Source organism: Harpegnathos saltator, unplaced genomic scaffold (assembly GCF_003227715.2).
Source record: "Harpegnathos saltator strain DR-91 unplaced genomic scaffold, Hsal_v8.6 scaffold100, whole genome shotgun sequence".
Lineage (NCBI taxonomy): Eukaryota > Metazoa > Arthropoda > Insecta > Hymenoptera > Formicidae > Harpegnathos > Harpegnathos saltator.
The window spans coordinates 488,495-512,138 of NW_020229874.1; the positions used below are offsets into that span (position 1 = coordinate 488,495).

At 51.7% G+C, this 23,644-nt stretch overlaps 1 protein-coding gene across 5 annotated transcripts in view; it reads left to right on the top strand.

The window, feature by feature from the left end:
* The window catches only part of hth (Meis homeobox homothorax), a 273,655-nt gene that overhangs the window by 14,481 nt on the left and 235,530 nt on the right, over positions 1 to 23,644 (top strand). For all 5 annotated transcript variants that reach the window (XM_025298145.1, XM_025298131.1, XM_025298151.1 and 2 more), the window contains exons 2-4: positions 1,074 to 1,333; positions 10,793 to 10,934; positions 22,701 to 22,751. In XM_025298145.1, the coding sequence (XP_025153930.1) occupies positions 1,074 to 1,333; positions 10,793 to 10,934; positions 22,701 to 22,751 (453 nt within the window). The remainder of the gene's footprint in view (positions 1 to 1,073; positions 1,334 to 10,792; positions 10,935 to 22,700; positions 22,752 to 23,644) is intronic.

The following is a 23,644-nucleotide window of genomic DNA, read 5'->3' on the forward strand; positions in this document are numbered from 1 at the left end:
CAATACTTATTCAGTCGAGAGCGCATTCTCGCGACATTGTCGATATACGCATAGATATACGCATTATATCTGAATTCCATCGTAAACTCACAAAATGGATTTTGCGTGAAAAAATAAATAAGAAAGTGTTGGTAAATATGTAACCTCTTGGACGCTTAGTTTCTGAAATACAGTTGCCGTAATCTTGGTTCAAAAAAATATATATATACATATAAATTTTATTCACATATTAAATCGTGTTTTACAAATAAATAAATATAGGCATGAAGAAATATGTTTTTTTTTTTCTAATTTCATTCGCGACAAATATCACACCATGAATGATTCTTTGGTTAATAATCAGAAATTATCAAAATTGATAGGCATTATTTTGAAAAACATGTCAAAAAGTATTGCATTAGCGTTCGCTTATCGCGAGATATTTTCTTTTATTTTTATCATCTCTGACTATATTGCAAAAGTCAAGTTTTTGCGGACGTGTGTTTATTAAAACTTTTTTTTTTACTTAGTTTTGAATATAGAGTATCTTATAAGTTGGTTGGTAATGTTTAGACACACTCTGTGTGTGTGTGTGTGTGTGTGTGTGTGTGTGTGTGTGTGTGTCATATCACTACAAGAAAAGAGACATTAATATAAATATATAAACCTGGTTGCATACGTTTAAAAATTTCAGATATTTCATTGAGATACGTACGCGTGTCGGAGAAGTTTGACATTCTTTAACTTCGAGCGAGCAACAAACATTTATTTGGGGGCACGACCAAAAAACGTACACCCGATAGTCATGAATAATTCTTTCGCGTTTCTTTCGTTTCTTCAAATACCGTATAAAATACAATCCACAAAGTATGTCCGATCTTACGTTTCTTATGTTAATCGCTTTCTCGGATTAATTAAACGATTTCTTCTGCGCGTGGGTGTGCCAGCGAAAAAGAAACATTGAAAGAGAGCCGAAAAAAGAAATATTCGTCGTGTTCGCGCCGCTCGAGAGTAATTTACTAGCCGAACCAATACATAAATGTATATATCACATTTGCATGAAGTTAATAAGCACATGATATTTATGATTGCAGTACGATGATGGCGGGCTGCACGGGGGTTACCTCGAGGGCGGAGGTGGCGGTGGTGGCGCAGGGCTCTACGACCCACACGGTAGTGCCCGCGGTGTACCCGGTCTTCATCACAGTCCACACCTCGGGGGAATGGGTCCGGCTCACCCCCAGTACCCACCGCCCCCGCCTCAGCCGCCCCAGCACGTTCTCGCGGCGGCAGCTGCGGCCGCGGCCTCCGCGGTCCCGGATGTTCACAAGCGCGACAAGGACGCCATATACGGGTGAGTGAAATAAATCCCCCCCCTCTCTCTCTCTCTCTCTCTCTGTTATGCTCGCTCGCGGATCGTCGAATGGCGGAACGAGCGAATAAGTAATATTACGCTGACGATAACGAGGCGCAGCTTATCGCGAGATTACTTGCACGCGCTTTCGTCCGTGACGGCCACGATGGTCCACCAATTTGCGCGACATAATTTTACATGTGTTTGAATATAAGTGCGCCGGCGCGATTACGTCTAATCGCGCCGGCGCGATTAATATGGTAATCGGTCGTCATCGTCGTCCGCTCGGCGACGACCCGCTCGTATTCCGCTCGTATCTCGGACGCGTATAGCCGTAGGCCCCGGTCGCTTTCGTGATAAACGTTCCTCCGTTTCTCACGAGTCAAGAGCGCTGCCCGGGATACTCGGACGCGTTTCTCGCGCGCCGTCGAAGCAGGTGCGAGAGCGGCCGTCGCGGGACGAACTTGAAATGCACATAAATTCGTCGTGGCCATTTGATTTTCTGAGTCGGCCTGCGCGCGCACGACCTGCCTCAACTCGCGTGCCCGTAACGGACATCGTCAGTTCGCTCCGATTTCTTCCCGCGCTTTCGAAAGGAGGCGCGCCGAGAGACGGGGACCTTCTTTTCTCTCCTTCTCCCTCTTGCTGCGACGTTAACGGAATTGCCCGGTCGCGAATGCGAGCATCGACACTCCCCCGTCGGCACTCGGCTGACGAAATATCAACGTAGCAAAAGTCATCCTTGCTGAATCAGTCCGCGGGGGGAGGAAACGCTGCGAAATCGTTACCTTCAACTACAGGACTTCCGTCCGTCCCGTCACGACCGATATCGATTGTATTCTGCTTCGAGCGAGTCGAAATATTTGTCGCGTCCTATAATTACCAAAGTCACGTACGTATTATTGGTAAGAAAGTGTCAAGCGATCTCGCTGCTAAATTATGGAAAAATGTCCAACGGAAAGTATCGATGTGTACTTGGCCATATAATGCGCCATTAGGATCCTCAATTCCGAATATGACGATAATGTGACGCGTTACATTTCGAAGAGCAGCGCGCGCTCAGTTTTTCGTATCACGTGCGATATCGTTTTTGCGATACACGGCGAAGTCGAACGGAATACCATTACCATATGGTTAACTCGACAGATAACCACGTTTCAACGAGCTGTTGCCGCTTCAACGATATTTTCTGTTCTTCCGCGACGGTAATATGTCGTGATGCCTTTTATCGACATGTTTGAAGAGGTATTCTCGCTATATCATTTTTCACAGACTTCTTTTCGTTTTTAGCGCATATTCCAACTTTTCTCGTCTAAAATCTCGACCTAGCGTTTGTGCGCGTAAATTGTGAACTGAGCGACTGAGCGACTGAGGAGCGGATCGTAGTCGGAAAATATCGGAGAGCGAATTTTAACACGTGGCAATTTTAAAATATCGATAAAAGAAAAATAAAGCGTTTTCTCCTCTCTCTCTCTCTCTCTCTCTCTCTCTCTCTCTCTCTCTCTCTCTCTCTCTCTCTCTCTCTCTCTCTCTCTCTCTCTCTCTCTCTCTCTGTGTGTGTGTGCGTATGTTGAAATTGGTACTCGAGCGAAACGTTATCAGGATCGCGATCGCACGCATCGTAATTTTCCTTCGTTTCGTTGATGGTGGACTTTTCCAAACAACTGGGTACTGCTTTTCACGACTCTGTGGAGTCTTGTTTCTACTTTAGAAAATTAGCACGTAGTAAATCCCTTATGATAGGGGTTTCGACGCAATGTGTGTTTTGGGATCAATGATACACATTTCGAAAGGCGTATTGTCCGCGCGAGAGCTTCCTCCGCCTGACGCCGTCAGTATCCTTTGTAGACGGCTTGTAACACCGGCAATTTCACGAATTACATATTCGTCTCTCTTCCCCGCACTTGGTGCGGGGCTCGGAAAACACTCCCAGTAAGCTCGCTTGCCTTGGCTTTCTATCTGTCCGTTATAATTTTCACCGACCGACAGGATACCTTCCGCTCTTTTCCTCGCGTACGTCGCAACGCGTATGCTAGCGCCGCAAGCTTCCTCATTAAAGAGGAGGCTGTGAAATGACGCTTGGGCTCTCCCCGGATGCACACACCGTGTTAGCCCGAATTCCCCCGCACAAAGTGCACACGTGATGGACAGGTAATACATAACGCAGTGACGCAGTGACCGCGTGTCTCTCCGCACGGGCGCATCGGCGTCTCTCCTTGTGTTCCTCGCGCGTCGCATCATTATTCTTACATCTCGTCGTCGAACGTTAACGTTGTTGCCGCATTGTTCTCCTCTTCGCGTCATCGCGCTCGCTCTCGCAGCAGCCGTGCACGCTTTCGTGGCACGCGCATCATCGGCCGCGCGCGCGCGCGCGCGCGAGCGAGCTCTCGAGACACGTCAATTGGCCGTTTTACGGAGAGCGGCTCGGCCGTGTTCCGCGTGATTTATAGCCGCGAGAGATGCCCCGATTTCTGGTGTACTGAACGGGTCCTAGAACGGGAGTCTCATTATCCCGTGCACCCTGTAATTTGTCCATTCGTCGTGTGCCCCGGCCCCCGACCCCGAGGAAAGGAGATTCTTCCACGGGGCTTTCTCGGAACGCCGCCGCAGAGAGAAAGAGAGACGGAGAGAAGCGGTTTCGGCGTGCCGAAGAGAAAGAAGGACTCTCTGTGGAGGACTCTCCTCCTCTTCCGTTCGTCCGTCAGCCCGTTTCAGTCGCATAGCGGTATCTTGTAGACTTGTGGTCACTTTGACGCGTCGAGAGGATCAGCTCTCGCGCCGTTCGGAAAAGGCACAATCGAGGAGTCTCGCTCGTTGTCGCACGCGATAAAAAATCTGGGATCTTCGGAAACGCGTAATCTTATGTTCTCTCTCTCTCTCTCTCTCTCTCTCTCTCCCTCTCTCTCTCTCTCTCTCTCTGTTGCTCTGGGGTTGTTCCCGGAAACACCTACGACCTCATCGCGTGCGGCTTTTTTCCTGCCGCCGCGCTAAAAGAGAAACCGCGACGCTGAGCGAATATTTATGCTCGTATCCCGAATTTTGCGGAATGCGCGCGGATTGAGTCGTCCGATGGCGATGGGAAGGCCACGTGACCATTTTTGTCCCGCGCTTCATCCGCGGATCGATTAATTCGTCTATCGGTCCGTCGCGTCGAGCTTTCCACCGCGCGGGAAGATTGATGTCGGCGCATCGGGCGCGAGACGAGCTGTAAATAGAGAAAAAGTCAGGGACGCTTCGAGACATTTCAATAAGATGATTTTTACACCGCGTCGCTGCCGCATCGATGCGCGAACGCGCGTAGGTCTGTGCCTCTCATCGCTGAGAGTGCTGTATTTTTACAAAATAAGTACCCCACGATCGGGTGCGGATTTTTCGTTCGTAGATTCTCATCAGCAAAGAGAACCCTTGATGAGAGAGACATTTTATCGTAACAAGCTTCCAACGCACACCCAGCGTTATCATTCGGATAATAACGTGTATTTCGTGTTTTATTTAGCATTATATTCGTAAGCATTATATTCGTAATCGAGATTATATTCGTAATTTTAACACCGTTTTACTAAACTCTGCAAATTCCATCGGCGTCTTAAAGGCACGCGCGAGATGGAAAGCCTCTAGATACAACGAATTATTTTCTTTTTCACGCCGCAGATGGCTAGCGTCGCTGTTTTTAGACTCGAGGAAGCACCCGGGAATTATTTAATATCCGATTATCTCAGTAGTCTGCCTGCCTGTCTGCCGCTTGGTGAAATAATAATAATCTACGGACCGAGCGTTGTTTCTCCACGGCCGTTGATTTAATTGATACAACTCGCGACTTCTTGCGCGAGAGGAATGCGGATAGTCACCGTCGTCTTCGCATCGCGGACACCTCGCAAGAAGAGTAGAAATTCACGAACATCACGCGCTTCTTTCTTCAGTAGTTCCCTCCCCCCCTCCCCTCTCTCTCTCTCTCTCTCTCTCTCTTTCGAGCGCGGAGTAATATCTGCGGGGCGTTGTAAAAATTACGCACGCCGCGGCATTTTATCACGATCGTCGTTCGCAGCTCCGTGCAGCTCGGGGCGGTGTTACTGCCGCCAAGGGGTGAAGAAGGAGGGCCGGGGAGAGGGATGGGGAGAATGGCACTTGGGAACTTGACGTAATCGCGTCGTAAGATTCACTCACTCGTCTTTATAGCCGAAATTTTAGGACGCGTATATCGCCCGCTCGCGTAAAACTCCCATTCGCGCCGGACGACGTGGCACAAGCTGATCGACAAGCACCGTCGGATTGATCGATTCGCGCGATCCGACGTGAAGCGAGCGACGTGCTTCGCTGAAATTAGCCCATTAGTTTGAGTGCCGTGTAATTGTCAGCGTTTGTACGCAACGGTAAATCGGAGCAATTACGCACTCATTTTTGCCCTCTTGGCGCTCTTCCGCTGGATCTCTCTCTCTCTCTCTCTCTCTCCCTCCCTCCCTCTCTCTCTCTCTCTTTCTCTTCCTCTCTCATCCCACCGACCTTTCGATTCCGATGACTCGCGTTTCGTGCGCGACCGTTACAATTACTCGGGCGTGCGCTATTGCGATTATGGTCCGCGCTTCGTTCGCGAGGATATTGAAAGACGGGAAATCGAGGCGCCGCCAACGAGATAAAGTCGTGCGCGCAAAAACGCGTCGCTGTCGTTTAGCGAATCGTAAACTGCGGCGCGGCGTGAAATTGGCGACGCCCGCGTGCGCGCGCGCGCAATAATAAGAGCCGGCAAAGAGAAAGAGCGAGACGGTGTGCGGAGGGAGAAGGGAGAAGGACAAAAAGGGATCTCGCGGGGGAGGCAAAAAGGGGAGAAAGAGAGAAAGAGGAGGCGCGCCGATTCGAGGGGCGGAAACCGCAAAACCGCAAACATCCCCCGTACGGCGTCCAACGGCCCAATCATATCATTACCTTCTGCGGTCCCGTCACTCTGACACCTCGTTCTTGCCCGCCGTTTGTCATCGACATTGCACTTTGTTGTTGCGCCGACAGTCTTTGAAGAAGCGCGCGCGCGCTAACGCAACGCGCTCTCGGCGGTTTTCCTGACCGCATATAAAACGGGAAACTGCACAGATGGCGGTCGGCTGGCCTCGTCGCGGCTCCGAGGAGGAGAGAGAATGCCGCCGCGCGATCATCGCGCTCTCTCCGCGCGAGGACGGGCGACTTTGCGCGGCCAGTTCGTGAATCGCGTCCGCAGCTCGTCTTCGGGATTCATTGGGAGCACATTGGGAGCGTAAAATCGCGACCGCGAGGCGCGATTTTTCTCTTTGTCTCTCTTTCCGCGCGACCGGAGGATGGAAAATTAACAATTACCGCGCCACGTGGCGTTAAATCGATTATCCGTCGTCGTGGACGACGTGGCCACGTAGGTAGAGGACGTAGGTAGAGAGATACAGCCAGGGGGAAGGAGCAAGCGGGGAAAAGGACCTACGCGGTGACGGCGGTGCGGAGACGAAGGGTCGTCGCAAGGGACGACGAGCGGGCGGAGGAGAGCGGTGGGGGGGAATATTTTTCTTTTTTCGTCCGGTCGGTGGTAGTAGCGCACACCACCTCCCTCGGCTTCGGTTCTGTGCTCGGCTCGGGTTCACAGCTCGGTCAAGCTCGCTTAGATGTTTCGCGCGGGAGTCGTCGCTCGCGGCGGCCGCGTCAATTTGTCGAAATTCGTTCCGAATCGTTTTATGTCCGCCACGCCGTTCGCGAGACGCGCGAACCCGCTACCATGCGCACACAACGCCTCCACCTCGCCGGCTACCATGGAGCTTCGCAGCCAGCCGGCTGGCCGGCCGGCCGTCGAACCTCCTCCACGGATCGGTTCCGAACGAAGAGGGAGAGAGAGAGAGAGAGAGAGAGAGAGAGAGAGAGAGAGAGAGAGAGAGAGAGAGAGAGAGAGAGAGAGAGAGAGAGAGAGGAGAGAGAGAGAGAGAGAGAGAGAGAGAGAGAGAGAGAGAGAGAGAGAGAGAGAGGAGACCCTCTCTAGGGTTTCATCGCCGTCTTTGAAATTGTATATAAGCCGCGACGTGTCCGGAGACGAGAGAGCGTGCGTGAGCGCCGGGAATTCGCGTCGCGATGATCGCCCGTTAACGGGATTCGCCGAACGTTCCGGGTCTGCCGCAGAATCGATCTATTTTTATCCCGATCTTTTTCCAGCGCGATTCGTCCGCTGTGTCGGTCTCGTCGGCCTCGTCGGCCTCGTCGGCCGTCGTCGACTTCGTTGCGGAAAGCGTAACGGCGGGGTATCGCCTTTATCCTCGGGATTCCACGTTATCTCTCGTCGGTGGAAACTCGCGTTAGTCGAAACGCCGGCTATATTTTCATTCGCTCGTTTTCTCTTTCCCTTCAGCTCCGTTTGACGCATCGAGTCTTAACTACTTTGTTTAAACATCGTCCGGCGATTCGTGGGCAGATTGCCCTGAACCGCACCGCATACGAATGACGAAAACGCGTTGTTTCCCGCGGAAAATTATCTCGCCGATTGCATTTAGATTACATGTAGATGCCCGTCATCTCTTGTCCAACTATCTCTAAGACGGTAATTTACATACGGCTGAATACACTTAACAAATTCCGACGTGAATGTTAATGACACATGGACGCAAATTAGAAGTTGATGTAAGCTTCGTTTAACTTCAAGATGACGTGGATGGCAATTTGCATGGCCGTCTATAAATACACCCGCGTCTTCCGCATATCTTACGCGAAGCATGTTAAATTTCATGCGTGCGAACAGCTCGACAATGTGGCGTAAACGTTTTAATACGGATCGCCGAGAGACGAAACACTCGCGAAAAATTCCTCGCGCCTTTACACGTCACACAATACAAACACACGCGCGCGCGCGCGCGCGCACGCGCACGCGCAAACACACACGATAGGTAGTCGTACGTTACACGGCACGCGTAAATAATTGTTTCCAGAACATGCAGAGTCCCGCCAGCTTCAAACCTCGATATTAAGGCCTCGCTCGCAACGTTGTTGCAACAGCATCGCCTAATCTTATCTTATCCCCCTAATGCCGCGCCGGTATGCGCTGGTGCTGTGTGTAACACGCGGGTGTGTACGCTCAGAGGAGTATCGAGCGGTGCAACAATCTCCTCGCTCTGCGCGCGTTTCGGACAGATTCTGAGAGAATTCGTAATATCTAACGCGCTACTCTACGAGCTAGACCGGCTCGAATCCGAAGGCGGATTTCCGCGCGTTCGCGTGCCGTTCGAATTCGAGTCCGCCTCGGTTTCTCACTCGGTGTGTGTGTGTGTGTGTGTGTGTGTGTGTGTGTGTGTGTGTGTGTGTGCGCGCGCGCGACACATTTCCATCGACTCCTACGTTTCAGATCAATTGACGTTAAGAAATTTAATTTTCTTTTTGTTATTTTTCATTTATCGGTACAATCCGATCGTCATACAAGTATTTGCCGCGACGCGTCGTTCTACCACCACCACTTGTCCCGCCTACAGCTTGAAAAAGAACGCACGAGCGTCAATGTTCCTCGAACGGCGGCCTGTATTCCGACGAACAATGGCGGTCGGGCGACTCGCGACTCGTGTCTCTAGACACGATCGATTCGATTTGTCGTGCGATCGATACGATTCGCCCGCCCGCGCGAGACCGCGACGCGAAGGAAAGTAAAAATGATTCGCAGCTGTCCGTTTATTATTTAGCGCACTCCACCCATCGAATTTGCGGTTTTCCAGCGAACGCTGTCCCGTGTTTTATTCCGCGGTTGCTCTTCGCCGCGAAAAGGACAGAAAGAAAGAGAGGAGGAGAGAGAGAGAGAGAGAGAGAGAGAGACGCGCTTTGTATTATCGATTATTCTCCGTCATTATTCAATTTGTTCGCGTGTATATGTATATCGCTTTGCGCCGGCGGACAAAATAAGCAGAATCGAGTGAGCGCGCGAGCAAGCGAGGGAGAGAGAGAGAGAGAGAGAGAGAGAGAGAGAGAGAGAGAGAGAGAGAGAGAGAGAGCAAAAGAAATAGAGATGACTCGTAGGAGTAGTCGAGTGCCTTGGATGTAACGTTACTCCGGAGAAGTAACTCGGCGAGAAAAATAAGAGTTAAAAGCAGCGTAGAGGCTTTTTTGCGTCCTCCGGTCTCTCGTTTGTGCGGACGATATAAAATACCAGATTGCATGCGCGATCGTGCGAGGCAAAGAGAAGTTAATACCGACTTAGTCTTCGACAGAGAAGTTCGAGTCGTTGACGTCTCACATATGTACGCGGTATCGCTAGAAACGTATAATTACAACGATAATGAAGACGCATGTAAATGCGCGCAATTAACATCTTGGACCGTGGAGAGAAGAAAGAAACGCGACGCGTCGTCGTGTGCCGCGCCGCACAATAACTCGGAAGTAATTGGCGTTCCTTAGGCTCGCGCTCGTGTCTTTTTTTTTCCCCTTTTTTTCTTCCTTTTCATATATTTCTGCATTTTTCTTCTTTTTCTCTGCGCGACAGGAAGGGAGGGGAGAGCAAATCGCAGCGTTTGCGCTCGTCCGCGCGCGAACAGTCTCGGGGAAGCGAGCGAGACGCAGGAAATATTTTTCCCATTTGCTGCGGAAAGAAGAGTCCTCCTCCGCCGGTCATCGCCTGCTTTTCGGTTAAGCGCTTCACGCTGGATTTCGCTTCTTCTACACCGCACGGTTGTCTGCTTTAATTGCGTCCTCGTAGCGCTAACAGGCGGCCCAGCTCGTCGGTCACGCGCGGATAAGAGAAGAAGTCGCGCGCGGATAAGAGAAAAACGCACTCGCTCGCTCGGTCTACCGCCGCGCGCTCTCGCTCGCGCGCGCGCGAACGGGACATTGTGCCGATCCGGATCGTTCTTTCGCGCGGACCACGCCTTGGCGATTCGAGAAACGTTGTTTACGGACGCGTCAGCCGACCCTCGAGCGAGAGGGGACTGTCTCCTCCGCGGCGCGCGGATTCAGCGCGATGTCCCTCTGCGGACTTTCGTCGCGATGGGAGAGAGAGAGAGAGAGAGAGAGAGAGAGAGAGAGAGAGAGAGAGAGAGAGAGAGGGAGGGAGGGAGGGAGACGGAGACAGAGACAGAGCCGTTATCGCGTCGATAACTTCTCCCTTTCTCGGACGCGTTACCGCGCACGCTCGTGCGGCGTTCGCTAATTACCAATATCGATTAATTACATGGAGAACGCGAGCTGCGTCTCGCTCGAGATTTTCGCAACGTGCGCGCCTCCTTTCGCAAGCGTCGAGAGAGACGGCTTGCGTAACGACGCGAGAGCGTCGAAGGATAATTTATCGACTTGTCGCGAGAACGAATCGGGACGGGCTTGTGGGCGGAGGGGGAGGTGTTCTGCCCGAAAGATCGCCGATCGTTAATTAGCATGTCCGCGCTCCGGAGACCGGCACCGTCGCCGTTTGCTCTTGCCTGTAGCGTGTACTCGTCTGTACGTAATGGCGTAATTATCATTAAAAACGCGTTCTCTCGTTTTTTCTTTCAGACATCCCCTGTTCCCGCTGCTCGCGCTCATATTCGAAAAGTGCGAACTGGCGACGTGTACACCACGCGAACCTGGTGTAGCTGGCGGAGATGTCTGTTCGTCCGAGAGCTTCAACGAGGATATCGCCGTATTTTCAAAACAGGTGAGTCCCCCCATTATCACACAGCGAATTATCACAGTTCGCGTTCAGCACGCGAACTCGCACGGCGGGGAAAGACCGCTTGGGAGAGAGTTGACGAAATTTCTCTGCCCCTTTTACGGCTCTTCATCAACGGATGATCGTTGATTGACTGTTAAGGGGGAAGCATAATACTCGGGACATTTTACAAGTGCTGTAGCGATCTAAAGATATCTTTTCGCAAAAGTATCGTTTTATCTGAGAATGACACGCAACAGTTTCCAGCTCTTGTCACTTCTCACCTCTGATGTCATCATATCCAACATGGCCGCGGCGCGCACCCGGCAGGAGGCCTCATGAACGAAATCTTGTCTCTTGTCCGCCAGAAAGTTTGTCTCCTTCGGTCGAAGCGCATTTTGCTCGTCAATTGAACCGGTCCTTCCTCTCCGTGCGTCACTCGACGTTCACGCAGCGATTGCTATCGCGTTCCGAGCGTTTGACAGATAAAATATGGAAGAGCGAAATGTACATTTTGTCGGCTGGCTAATGCTCCGCTTTACGTACGTTCAGCTTCCGCTGGACGTGGTCCTTGCGCGGGAACGTCGCGGTTTCGTCCTGGAATCGCGCGCGATTCTTCCGTGAGAGAATGTCCTGGAGCGATTTTCGGGCGTTCGCACGAGTCACGGCGCGACTCCGTTCCTCCGCGTTTCTCCGTCCACATACAAGCGCACGATAGATCCGCGCTTCTTAGGCGTCGACGATAGGCAGCAGGACCCTACCTATTCGCCGTGGGACTTATTTTTAGGATTGCCGTTGAGCGAGAGAGGAAGAAAGAGCACGAGAGAGCTAGGGTCCCGGTTATATACGCGCGGTTCTTCTAGGCCGACAACGACGACGAGCGGAAGACTCTCTCGCGCGAGCGTTTCTTCCCTCTTTCCCTTCTTCCTATTTTTTTCTTTCCCCTGAGCGGCTCACCTGAGGCAGGTCCCCTCAAGGACACGCGTAGGTAACCCGAGAGCCTGCGGGGCCGCATGCCGTGAAGCGATTTGGACCTTTTAAAACATACCATTTCGCCGTCCTGCCTGCCGGGACTGCGTGCACGTAGGTCCATGTCTTCGTATTTCTCTCTCTCTCTCTCTCTCTCTCTCTCTCTCTCCCCTCTCCCCCCCTCTCTCTCTCTCTCTCTCTCTCTGTCGAAGGTCTCGGATAGCGTACCGTTTGCTCCGAGTGTGCGTTTCCGCGTGTTTTCGACGGACAAACTCGACGATCTCCGACACGCATGTACTCGCGCAGGAAATTAAGCGTCGCCTCGCCGCTGGAGAGTTTTACGATACATCTGAGCTTGTCGTGCGCGAACCTTCCGTCCGTTATTTATCCAGCGTGAGGTAACATTGTTCCACTTTATATCGAACTAATTGTCACAGCGGAGCGAGCGTTACGTAACGAGATGCGTGTATTGAACCGTGGTCGCTGTCACTCGCACGTTTGCGCGCAAGTTGGTTCTTCTCCGATTCCGCGCGCAGTAAAAAGAGAAGAAAAGAAAGAGAGAGAGAGAGAGGGAGGGGAGGGAAAAGAAGGTGAAAAATGTGTATCTCCGTGGGCTCGAACCGTGTTCCTTTTTCCCGTGTTTTCTAAAAATACAAGCGGGTCCGCGCGCGCGCAGCAGTGTGTTAAGTCCGAGGCGACGGGCGAGACGGGGCAATAAAAATGTTATCGTACTCGTTTGCTTATGGTGAACTGATGCAAACGAATTCAGCACATTTAGATTGAAGGCTATCGGCGCCCGCGCGCGCTGCACCGTTAGATAGCTGTTAGATAGCCGCCGTGGTTATTTTCGCGTTAGCATTATGCGTACGGTCACAGCTGGGCTTCGGGACAATAGGATTACGCGTTAATTAAAATTCTCAATCGAGATAACGGAGACGGGTGTGCACGTGCGCGGCCGTCTCTTAAGGGACACCTCGCGCAATAACGACAGAGAGAAAGAGAGAGAGAGAGAGAGAGAGAGAGAGAGAGAGAGATTGCCGATATCGCGCGGTGTGGAAAAGAATTTTCACGCATCGCCTCGCGCGTAAAAAGAAAAAGGTGCGTGAGAGAGAGAGAGAGAGAGAGAGAGAGAGAGAGAGAGAGAGAGAGAGAGAGAGAGAAATTCGTCGACGCATTACATGCGTCTAAATATAGGGCGTCGTTGGTAATACGGTAGCAATGGCTTTGAGACAGCGCTATACCGAGATAACGATAAGAGTTAAGCCCCGGTGCGAGGTAGGATAAGGTGATGACGGTCCGTGTGTATACATTGTTTTGCCGCGTTAGACGCCAAAAACTTCCAGCGATAAAAAGCGCTCGAAATCCACTACAGCGTATCGAAATTCCCGAGATAATCGAGCGTGCGCGCGCGCGCTCATTCTCTCTTTTCCTTCTGCCTACCTTTTTCCCTCTTGTTGCCGCTTTCGAGAACAACGAGCGAAACGGAGCGTGGTTCTCTCGCCCGAAACGTCGACGACGGCGTCGACCTCTCTTCGAGTTTCCTTCGCGTTATTTATCCGCGTCGACGTTATTACACCGTCGCCGCCGGGACGCCTTCGCGCACTCGCGGATATATTCCGTCGGCGTTACGAAAGCCCGACATGACATTTGCATCTTAATAAGGCGCGCCATAAGGTGCGTTTCAAAACGCTCAGCGACGACGGAAAGCGACGCTCGTGACCGCGCACGGGGGACGTTTACCTCGCGACGGTGCCGCGCCGCGCCGCGCCGCGCCACGTCGCGCGTATCTATCGCCTCGCCGTTTACTCGGATATTTTTTTCCCACTTGCCCCCCTTGCCCCGTCTTCCGCCCCGCGCACACTACGCGTTCCGAACTCTCGGTCGTAATTAAGAAGTCGGCAATTAACGGCGGAGCTAAAGAATAACGATTCAGTGTAATCCTTCTTGTTTATCCCGGCGCGTTATAGAGGCGCAGGCGCGATGCGGTGCCGTGACAAGTTAGAGAAGTAATCGAGAGCCGGCAGATCTAAATAATGCGGTGAGATAAACGTCGAGGAGGAGTCTCATCGCTGTTCTTGTCTGAGTACGTCTCTGTTTAGAGCGCGTGTGTAAAATCACCGTCGAAACGGAACACCGCGCGAGAGACGCTCTCGCGTTTGCCGCATCGATTCGTATCGGTACTTGACGATCATTATCTCCATCAGATATTTCAACGTTTTTATTCCGGCGAGTGTGATACATTAACCTTTCGCGTATCAAGGTAATGCCCGAAAGCGTTGTTTTCGACTTAACGTTATCAGCTCGCGATATATTTTACGAACGCTCAGGAGAATACAGTTTACAAATACGGCGGATTACTCGCATTAAGAAAAATTGGGAAACGTTGTAAATCTCTCACGGTTCCGAAAGATCGCTGTCAATCCTAATTGATTGTTGAAAATCGAATAAAGGAGTGAAACAAGCCACACGACGGACTTTTATTGGCAATCATCTTAGCAGCCATTTAGCTACGCGTTTTTCAAAAATGTACAGCTCGTAAAATTTATCTCTCTCTCTCTCTCTCTCTCTCTCTCTCTCTCTCTCTCTCTCTCTCTCTCTCTCTGTCGTGTTACCACGCCAAGTCCTTCAAATATTTCACGAACCATTGTCGCTTGTGCGTACCATCATTGGCCGTGTTGTCGATCTTGCGCTGGCTTGCTCGAAATTCGCTCCGGTCTCGTATTTTAACTTATATTAACGACATACCCACACACACACACACACACACACACACAATTTTTGGCCCCCACCGCGCGTGCCCACGTGGTCGCCAATAAAAGCGCGTATCTGAAATTCGCGACTAACAGCGGTGTGCGGCTTAACGCGCTGCGAAAGGCCAGTTCTCTCAGCCGCCACCGTGTCCCGTCGCGTAGCTGTTCGCGTTAATTCCGAGATTACGGCCGCGTACCGTGGTAGATAAACAAATTATGTTCGGCGGATAACAGTCTCCCTCGCGAATTCTCTCTCTCTCTCTCTCTCTCTCTCTCTCTCCCTCTCTCGTGTACGTGAACCGTCGATATAGTCACGCTTACTATGAATAGATTTTTGTTGGCGCGTTATCACCATCCTGCCTTGGAGCGATCGCTCTAATTACTCAAGGATTGGGGTTGTCGAAATGAATTGAGAGAATATATATCGCCCTTCTCTCTTCCTCACGTGCTACAAAGTATCGTTGGTCCTCGTGTTTTCACTCTACGAGCAAATTACTCGAAAAGATTATTATTCCAATTATTCGACAAATTGCTCCGAGAAAGGATTGCGATCAGGAAGGCTGACTCGTATTATCGTTTGGACGATTTCAGCCGGATATAAAAGGAACGAAAGAACTTGAAAGGACGTGTCGAGTATATCGCGCGAGGTCGCACGAGATGAATACATTTCTGTAAACGTGTTCCCCGAGTCGAAATGTGTGTGCTGCGAACAATGAACTCTCTCGTCGAGCTGCGTCTCAGGGCGGATTTCGCCTGCCAGAGCGGCGCACGTTCTTGCAACGCGTATCCAAAAGCGACAAAAGCCGGTCAACTGTGTCCTTCCGGATGCTCGTTTGCCCGAAAATTCCGTTATCCCGAGCTCTTGGCTCCCTCTACAAATTTGTTCGTTGTCTCCTCGAGCCGTTCGCAGTCCGCAGCCTATCGAGTATAACGTAGCTAAAAGAAACAATGTACACGCAAGACACGTGTAACGAAAGACGCGCATGACGATACTCGGCGAGTAGCCCAAGTATTCGCAATATAATTACAGCTTCTGCTGAACGCATGCATTCAGTCAACCGGCCAACACACACACACACACACACATACACTCGCTCGGTACTCGTGCGAGCGTTATTAACGCGTTTGCCCGAAGGGCAGCGGCATCGATATTCGAGCGGACATTGTTTTGAAGGCCGTCACTAGGCGCTCGTCTCTCTCACATACACGCGACGCTGCGACGATGCACGTCGGCAGATAAGCAGGTGACAATCCTCTTGCGGCGGTTTTCGAGGCGTGCCGTATGCGAGAGGGAGAGACAGAGAGAGAGACAGAGAGAGAGAGAGAGAGAGAGAGAGAGAGAGAGAGAGAGAGAGAAAGAGCGCGCGCGAGCGAGCCCTTACTGTGTAGCCCTCGGTCGTGACGCTCCCTCCACCTCTCCCTCTTCTTCCTCCTTCCCCCATTTACCCCCTCCTGTTGGTATCGCGGCGGCAATAGGGCCGTACGACAAAAGGGCCGCACGCTGCGTGCGGCATTATTTCGCGTTTCTTGTTGCGTGCCGTATCGCAGCGCACTGCGCGCTGCGCTGCATCGTGCTGTGCGTGCATGCGTGCGTATGTTCACGCATGCTCGATGGCTGTCGCGAGGCGCAGCGCATGCGTGATCCTCAGTCGGGGCCCGACCACGGCACCGACGAGTCGTGAGAAGCGGCCAAGCGTAGAGAGAAAGAAAGAGAGAGAGAGAGTCGATCCCGGGCGACTCGCGACGGCGCGCGGCAGTGGGGGTCGGGGGCCAGAAGGGCGTCGTGACGAAGGGTGGAGGGTGGGGGAGCTGCTCATTTTCTGCCATTGTAAATTGATCTATTCAATGGGTCCACCATTATCCCCCCGTGCGGTCCACGCATCGTGTGCCCTATGGGGCCGCGCGGTGTTCCTCCGCTCTCTCTTTCGTCGTGCGCCTCCCTTTTGCCCTTTGCGCGAAGGCTTCCCCTTCACCCCGTCCGGCTCAGTTCCCTCGACGCGACTTCTCTTCTCTCTCTCTCTCTCTCTCTCTCTCTCTCTCTTTCGATTCGCGCGCGCACACGTTGCCTGCTTTCGAGAGTTCAACCTTCGACGTACGTTGCCTGGCTGCAACGTGCCATCGGCGTCGTATCCCGCTGCGTCGCGTTGCGCCGTGCCTTTGTTGCGCCCTCTTTTTGCTACCCGCCAAAAGAGGCATCTCGCTCTTTTTTCTTTCCTTTCTTTCTGTTCTTTCTTTTCCCTTTTTTCTTTCCCTTTCTCTCTCTTTTTTTTTTTTTTTTCCCGAGATCATCGGCGGCCGCGTCGAAAAATTCGCTCGCGCTTCGTCGCTCCGCGCCCGTGCGTCGCCTCCTCTGAAATCTGCTCGGTCGATGATGATGCTCGCTCGTGTGCGACGGCGAGTCTTGACGCAGCGTGTATACTCGCCCTTTTTATAAACGACCGAGTTTCACGCTTCCGCTTTACGGAAAAAAAAATTCATCAATCATTTGTCTTGATGGGAAGTGTACACGTGCGGTATTTCGGTGCTATGTTTAATTCTATTTAACGGACACTTCACGTGAGACGGATGTAGGTGGATGTATCTCGCAAAGTACATGGCGATTTATTTATATTGGATTACTCGCTCGCGACATATTTGAAACGATGCTATTAGCCGAACACTTTCCGCGTTTTATTCGCCGCGGCGTTCCTGCAACTCGTCATCGTAATAGCATCGGTAGGATACCCCACAGAGAGAGAGAGAGAGAGAGAGAGAGAGAGAGAGATAGCGCACAATGAAAAGTCTCTTTACTCCGATGGGAAATATCGATTCTGAAAAAGCTATGCAGGCGCTGCGCGCGCTCCTACCGTAGCGAGGTCTCTATTCGAGGGGAACTCGTCGGGGAGAATCCGTCGTTTTTGAATTAAGGTTAGCGCGAGTCGCGCGGCGTACTCTGTATGCATGTATCGCCAAGTACGGGCGCGATATCTGCGCTGTTAGCCGCGAGCGAGACATTTTCCCGGTAGTAATTGCGCCTGGAACAATGAGTGGAAAGTGCCGAGAAGCGCGCGGATATACGAGGCGTGGGCGTGCGCCGCGTGCGCTCGTCGCGATTTTGTGTCGTGTCCGCAGACACAGGCATAGAGACGTGCACGCGCGCCGTGTAGACATAAACGCACACACACACACAGCCGAACGCGCACGCGGCCAAGAACCGAACGAGAGGAACGAGAGGAGAAGGATCGTATCGGGATTTATTGGCACAATTAGGATGCACCTCCGGGGACATTAAACCCTCGTAAAGTACCACCCCCGCGCCGCGATGCACCGTGCCTAATGCGACCGCGAGACAAACGCACCTTATTCCCAACGTAATCTTCCCGCTATTTCGCGTCCGACACCGGGCTCCATTTTCTTCCCTTCATTTCCGCAGATTACAGCCTCGATGTATAAAACAAAGAGGACGAAAAGAATACGAGCGTTCCGCATCCGCGGGATTGTGTGAGTTTATATTGGGGAAAGTGGTGCACGAAGCGGCCAATAAATTGCAATTATGTTTTATGCACAAAATGGCGAGCGCTTTGCTCTTTTTCTCTCTCTCTCTCTCTCTCTCTCTCTCTGTTCTTAATAGGTAAATATTATTTACAAAAACAACTCGTCTTCTTTTTTTCTCGATCGGGGCATTTGCCCCGATAACCTAATCACGCGATCCGTCTGTAGAGAGCCCCAACGAGCTGTTACGAGAACCGGTGCAGCGATCGCGGTGGCTCTGTTTGAACGGCGATTCGAAGTCAATTAACGAAACCCACGTAAGAAGTGGAATAAGACGCGGCTACGCTCGGACCGGTTTTCCGCTTCGTGACGTCATTCGCGATGTCATCGGCGAATTAGGCTGCGGCTATACGGCGAAATGTGTCCACCGTATGCGCTGGGCGCAATGACGATGCGAGATTTCGCTCGGGACGATTAGTCAGAAAGTACAATGTTAAACCGAAATGATATCTGGAATTGTCGCGTCGCGCGAGCGAGACTTTGATCGACTCGAGATTTTATTTAGAAATATGCAGCTGAATGCCGGAGCTCGCTCGATCGTTAATCCGAGATTGATACGACCTCCTCCTCCTCCTCCTCTTCTTCGACACATCTTTTATTCATTTTTGCATTCCTGCGTGTCGGTCGAAGCAGGATGATGTTGCGGCATCGGGTGGAGCGTCATTACGAACGTTCGGAAATTCACGGAATATGAGAATTTCGCCGCGAGACTTTGAGAAACTGTAAATTCGCTCAGTTTCCGAACACCAAAGTCTCGGTCAAGTTCCCCGACGACGCGTCCCTCCTCCTCTTCGCGACTAAAGTCACTCTCAGCTTTAATCGTTTCAACAGCAAACGCGTACACGCGGGCTAATTCCGTTGTTACGAGCCCGGCGCGCGCGCGGTGGTCATTGCCGGCGGTCTCGCCGGGCTACAATTTCGCAATTATCGCGTTCTAGCGTAAATATCTTCTCGTTTTGACGTGCGCCACCACGCGATAGCGATCACGCGCTATCACGCGCGACTCTCTCTTCGCTCCTCTTCGCTCCTCTTCTTCTCCTCGTCGCGGCGAGTCGGTTGCCTGCGAGTCTCTCCTCGTGGCCTTTTGCAAAAACCGACGTGCCGCGTGTGCGGTCTCTTTCGTGGTGCCTCCGCTCACCCTCTCTCGGTCACGCTCTTAAGCTGTCCGTCGAAACGCTCGAGACTGTGTATCGTGCGTTTTGATCTGTCGGTAGTTTCGTCTTTATGTCAGGCGAACGTCGTTGGCCAGAATACAATTAACAGAAAGTGTCTGGAGTGAGTACTGTTTGTAATATCTCTGGCTCCGAGAAGACGCCGTGAAACGTCGACTCGCGCTTCTTCCTCAGCTTCTCTCAGATTTTCACCCACGAACTTTGAGAAACGATCGTTTTACCCTTTCCGATTTCTTTCACTTTTAAGCCTTTAAGCATGTGGCGCATGTGGCTGTGCATAAAGGACAGATTCTGTCGTTGTGCGTATTGTATACTTTCTTCTTCGTCACGCTGGTGAAATTTTTCCTTAACAGCTTTTCTCCCTCATCTTCAGTCTGGAAACATTTTTTTTTCATGATTCTTAGGGATTCTGCAGAAAATTACCTTTTAGGGTAAAAGGTCCTTTTTGTAAAGTTTCATACCGGTTTTCTACCTTATTAGGACCGTTCGTGATTTTGTTCGTAACCGTTCAGTCCTCTCAGTATGTGGTCGTCATGGTTGAATACGCGTGTTTGCCGTTTAAACATGTTGCAAAATCCACGCCACCGGCTGTACTCACTCATCACGAACAAGCTTTCGCCTTTTACGATCTGTCGTATTCATCACTTTGTAAGCTAAGGGAAAAATATTTTGTGCTCTTTTTATTTCCATGTAATACCTGTAACACATTACCATAACAAAAAAAAAGTGACGCAAGATAATAAGAATAAAGAAAAGTTGTGTTGGAAAGTTCAAAAGTACTTTACGTTCGTAAAAGTGGAGGGACGAAAAACTCGTGAAAATGCAAAGGAAAGTCATACAAATTATAAACACTCGTTATGTGTGTACAGACCAGAAAATGTGAGATTATCCTCAAGTATCCTTTAGTTCTGACACGACACATTTTTGGTTATAAAAATTAAATAATACATCCCTTCAGTTTGTTAGTCTCCGACTTTATTAAAACATGAAAGTTTAGCTCAGCCTATCGTCGATAAAATATCCGACCGTGTCACTTATCGAGACACGTATATCTCGATCTGGATAAGTAGAGTCCTCGGTAGGCTCTCGGGTAGGGAAGGGTTCGAGGGGGTGGCAGAATCAAGAAAGCAGCAACAGCCAAGCTCCAAGCAGCTGTTTCGTGTATATCTCGGCAGGATCGGCGCACACCACGAAAGCCTTAACGCCACGCGGGCAGGCGAATACGCGCGCGTGTACGTATTATTCGCCCTCCATGTGGTGCTCTCGTACGTGGCGCAGCCGAGATCCCGAGCACCCGACAGACACCACACGCGTGCTGGAACGAGAGAGAGAGAGAGAGGGGGGGGAGGGAGGGAGGGAGAGAGAGAGAGCATTCTCTAAATATTATCGCGCAATATTTTTACCGCCATCGCCGCTGAGTTATTCGGCCTCCGTCCGACACGGCCAGCGAATACTGCTGACGTTTCTATACGCATCTATCGCTGTTTGTTTTCTCATCGAACACCCCCGCGCGCGCGCGCGCGCGCGCGCAATCCCTCCTCGACGCCTCGATCGCTCTGACGCGCGATGATCGTATAGTTTCTCCGTCTGTGAAAAATGTTCTCTTTGCTCCGTTCGTTGTTTTAACGTTGTTTAACAGAGACCGCCCTCTTGTCTGATTATGTTTTAAGAGCGCGGGTGAATTTTGCGTGTCAATAATTATTGTTCCACAAACGCCAGCTAATCCCGCCGAGATTCTCTCAACGTTACTCTCTTTCGGACATGATGTCTTCTTACGAATGCGTCACAGCACGTGTCGGAGTATGAACGGCCGCGGCTACTCGTTTCGGGAAAAACGGCGCGCAAAGAACGAACGGTGACGACGACGACGGGGGAGGGGGAAGGAAGGAAGGGAAAGGGAGGGGTAGACTAGGGAGTCGGTCGGGTAGAAAATGGAACGGGCTGTTTACAAATTGTAATCTTGCCTACCTGCATGACGTTAGGTCGAAAAAGCGCGATGACAGGGTCGTACAAGAACTAGTCCTCCCCCCGCGTCCTCACCCCACGGGAACAGAGTTGACAGTATTTTTGTCGCGCGAGACGCCTTCATTACCTGTACGGTGCTCACCGACGGCGAGCAAAGGAGAGGAGAGGAGAGGAGAGGAGAGGAGAGGAGAGACGAGACGAGGCCGAGGACGACTCCCATTCAGAATTCCGGCTCATGAATACCGCGCGCCTCTTGCCTGGGAATTCTTGCGAGCGGACAATATTTCATTATCCGATCTTTTTCTTTCGGGCAAACGCGCGCGACGCGCTTCTCCCAACTGACTGAATCTCGTGTTTCTCTGCTCCTCCGATCCTCGACGTCTCGTACATACCGCCGAGAGTTCGCTCCTCCCCGAAAGAATCTCCTCGCGTCTCCGGGTGAGCGCTGACGCGCAGCGCGATGAATAAATAAGCGAAATAACTCACTTGTACGGCGGATATATTTATAGCAACATTAAGAATCTCTCGCGCTCTCTGCGTTCTCGCGGACGTAAAAATGAGAGACGGGGGGCGCGCGGCGAAAGAATCGACGGAGATATGTATCCGTTCGGTAATTAATTTCCCTCCGGCGTGGCAGGCTGGCAGCGTGCGAGCTTTTTTCCAGCGGCGCAAATAATTGGCCCCATAGAGAGAGTTAACGATATCCTGGAGAATCTAATCTGTTGGTTCGATCTGACGACGTCGCGCGGCGTGGCGCTCGTCCCGTCTCGTGAATTCCACGCGATCTGAAGCCAGATCGCGGCGCTGAGACGACACCCCGACGACGACTCGTTTTGTTCAACAAGTCTGAAGAACTTGGCGCTTTCGACGGAAAAATTCACTTCTCGCGCCTTTTCTCTTCGTGCTTTTCGTGCCGGGGCCACGAAAATGTCTGAGAGAATCTCGGCGCGTCTGTTCCGACTCCTCCTCGGTGTTTCTTTCTCTCTCTCTCTCCCTTCTTTGATTCGCCGCTGCAACTCCATCGCGCGTTCTCCGACGCGTTTCCGTTTCTGTACGCACGAATCGAACAGTGGGGGTCCAATTAAGAGGAAGCACGCGAAGGAAATCGCTTAGAGAAAGATGAGAGCGGGAGGCGGGGGAGTAAGAGAAGGAGGGGGAGTGGGAGAGGGTAACGAGAGGTGGAGGGATGGGTTTGGCTGCGTGTGTGTGTGTGTGTGTGTGTGTGTGAACGTGCATGCGTGTGTGTCAATGTACGTACGCGTGTGTATCCTCTATACATATATGCATATACACCGCGATACGATCGTACGTGTATAGCTTTAACACCGTAATTACCCTGGATCCAATTATTAACGCTCTCATACATGTGTGTCCGTGTGTTGCAGATCAGACAAGAGAAGCCGTATTACATCGCGGACCCGGAGGTGGACTCGCTAGTGAGTATTTCCTTATTCGCTTGGCACGAGCGCGCGCGTACACGCGCGAGAAGCGAGACGTTCTTTGGTGTCCCCCTCGCCCGCCCCCTTGCCCCCCCCCTCCTCCAGCTCTCCTCTCCTCGATACATCGTTTATCTCCGCGCATAATTTCGTCCTCGGTGCTCGCGCGAGAAATCGGACGCCTCTCTCTCTCTCTCTCTCTCTCTCTCTCTCTCTCTCTCTCTCTCTCTCTCTCTCTTTCTCTCTCTCTCTCTCTCTCTCTCTCTCTCTATCATTGAGTCGCTCGATTTCTCTCCTCGGGACGACGCGCGCCAGCGCGAAAATCGCGCGCGGAACGTCGTGCGTTCGCTCGTTCGCTCGCCCGCTCGCCCGTTCCTTCCTGCGCGAGACATCGACGCTTAATTACGAGGCCAATTAAGCCGAGACGAGAGAGACAGTGGGAGATGCCTCGGGAAGAGCGAAGAGCGGCACGTTATCCGATGTAGCGGCGTGTAAATAGCGAGAAGTCGCGGTCGCGCGTTCTTCCGTCTTCCCTGACGGCTCTCCGGCGGTTCCTAATCGCTCAATTTCATCGGGCGATCGCCCGTCGAGATACCCAAATACGGCCATGTCGGTCCGACGAAATAACGAGCCCGGGAAGTAAGCAACGACGAGCGAGAGCGAGACAGCGCGCGAGTGTTCCGCGCTTCTCCCAACGGTGGAATAATTAACGGAACACACACAGTGGCGGCACAGTCAACCGTTCTCCGCGCATCACCTCCGCTTCGTCGTCACTTCGTCGGCTCGCTCGAAACGCGAATACACGAATATTTCGTGTGGGCGGATACATTCGTTACGAGATACGGCGATAAGGAAGACAGTGTGTGTGTGTGTGTGTGTGTGTCTCTCTCCCT